Here is a 1865-nt window from a genome sequence, read left to right on the forward strand (position 1 = left end):
GGGTACACAGGTTTGAGCCCTGGTCTGGGAAGATCCCACATGCCACGGAACAACTAAGCCTGTGCACCACAAGTACTGAGCCTGCGCTCTACAGCCCACGAGCCACAACTACTGAGCCCACACGCCTAGAGCCCATGCTCCGCAATAAGAGAAGCCACCACAATAAGTCTCCGCACTCCAACAAAGAGTAGCCCCCGCTCACCGCAACTAGAGAAAGCCCGCACGCAGCAACGAAGACCCAACGCAGCCATAAATAAATAAATAAATAAATAAATAAAAACTGAAAAAAAAAAAAGAGAATTAAAAATAAGTGAGACCACCCTAGGCTCATCTCATTTTCCCCACTTTCCTGTTATGGTCTTCTTTGGCAAATGATTTTAACCCTCTGAGTCTCAGTCTCCTGATCTATCAAATCCCGATAATTATAGCTATTCTTCAAGTAGTTTTGAGGATTAAATAACATAGTGTATGTAAAGCACTTGGCACAATGTCTGGTGAATAAAGCACCCAGTAAATAGTGGTGGTTGTAAAGGCTGAAGAAACAGGATACTGCAGCCTAGAATTTCCGTCTGGGAAGAAATGTGAGAGTTCTTATACTACAGAACTCCAGGACAGCCCTAATTCCCAAATCTCTGTCCCAAAGAGAACCCTGCCTTCTGTGACACCATGGGGCTGTTTATTTTTTTGTTTAGAAAAATGGCTACTCTAATTATACGTCATTCAAATCATAATCAAGCTCAAATCTCCTCTACAAGCTTCATGACAGGCTCACTTACCGGTAGGGTCTTTTCAACCAGGGCTTGGGAAACCTCCTGGGTCCAAAAGATGGAGGAGACACAGATAACCACCTGGCCAGGCCACTGCAAGACCCAGTGATTACGAGGGACCTGGCAAAGTGCAGTGGGGCACATTGTAGGGTCAGTTCATCTTGTGTGATTTAAAGTGACTTCCTAAAAACATCTACCACCATCTTACGCCCTCAACAAAAACAAAATTCATCCCCAACCTCAGAGGCTACAAGGCTTGACATTTCTGGGATTACAGATTTATGTCTTCCTCCCTGAATTTTATGAAAAAGAAAAGGATCATCACCAGCAATTTCATTAACTCTGTGTCGCCTACAAGTTGTCACTTGCCAGCTGCTTCTACAAGGATTAAGTTATGAGCTGCTGCAGCTGCTGACCTTCAACAACCCCTGCAAGGAGCTCAGGGTGGAGATCAGGAATGAGGCGCTCTGTGCTCTGGGAAAAACTGGCAGAACAGGTCTTCAGATAATTAGATATTTTCAGGAAACCATTTTATGAGCCCAATTCTTGCATCTCCTCGTATCTAGGAAAGCACTAAAACCCTTCATGGTGACATCTGCTCCTCATGACTAGCAGTAACTTTCACGAGACTAAGCAGAAACCTTCTGCAAAAAATATGTGATGATTGCATGTACTCCCCCTTCACCAAAATCACATATATACTGACCTTCCCCCCTACTTCTCTGGAGCATTTTCTGAGAGATATCTGAAATGCTCTCTCCCAGTCTATAGTCCTCATTTTGCCCCAAATAAAACTTAACTCACAACTCTCATGTCATGCATTTTTTTTTCAGTCAACAACTCCTTTCTTTTTTTTTCTTTAATGCTCCCATCCAGGGATTTTACATAGTTGTAATCAAGGTGTTGTTCAGAAAGTATTTATATAACTACTCCTTTTGATAGCTACATAACATTGCAGTACTGCCCCACGATTTTCTTAGCCATGACCGCCCTAACTTTTTTTAAACTATAAATAGGGAACTTATAGCCTGAGGGACAAATATGGCCATATCTGTTTTTGTAAATAAAGTTATATTGTGATACAGCCATGCTCACTGC

General features: G+C 42.6%; 1 protein-coding gene across 1 annotated transcript in view; it reads right to left on the reverse strand.

Annotated features, from left to right (window-relative positions):
* Positions 1–1865, reverse strand: part of DNAH3 (dynein axonemal heavy chain 3) — a 190490-nt gene that overhangs the window by 113425 nt on the left and 75200 nt on the right. Inside the window, 1 exon segment of the mRNA XM_007466279.1 lies at positions 777–887. Coding sequence (XP_007466341.1) covers positions 777–887 — 111 coding nt within the window.

Source organism: Lipotes vexillifer, unplaced genomic scaffold (assembly GCF_000442215.2).
Source record: "Lipotes vexillifer unplaced genomic scaffold, Lipotes_vexillifer_v1.1 scaffold783, whole genome shotgun sequence".
In the NCBI taxonomy this organism is placed as follows: Eukaryota; Metazoa; Chordata; class Mammalia; order Artiodactyla; family Lipotidae; genus Lipotes; species Lipotes vexillifer.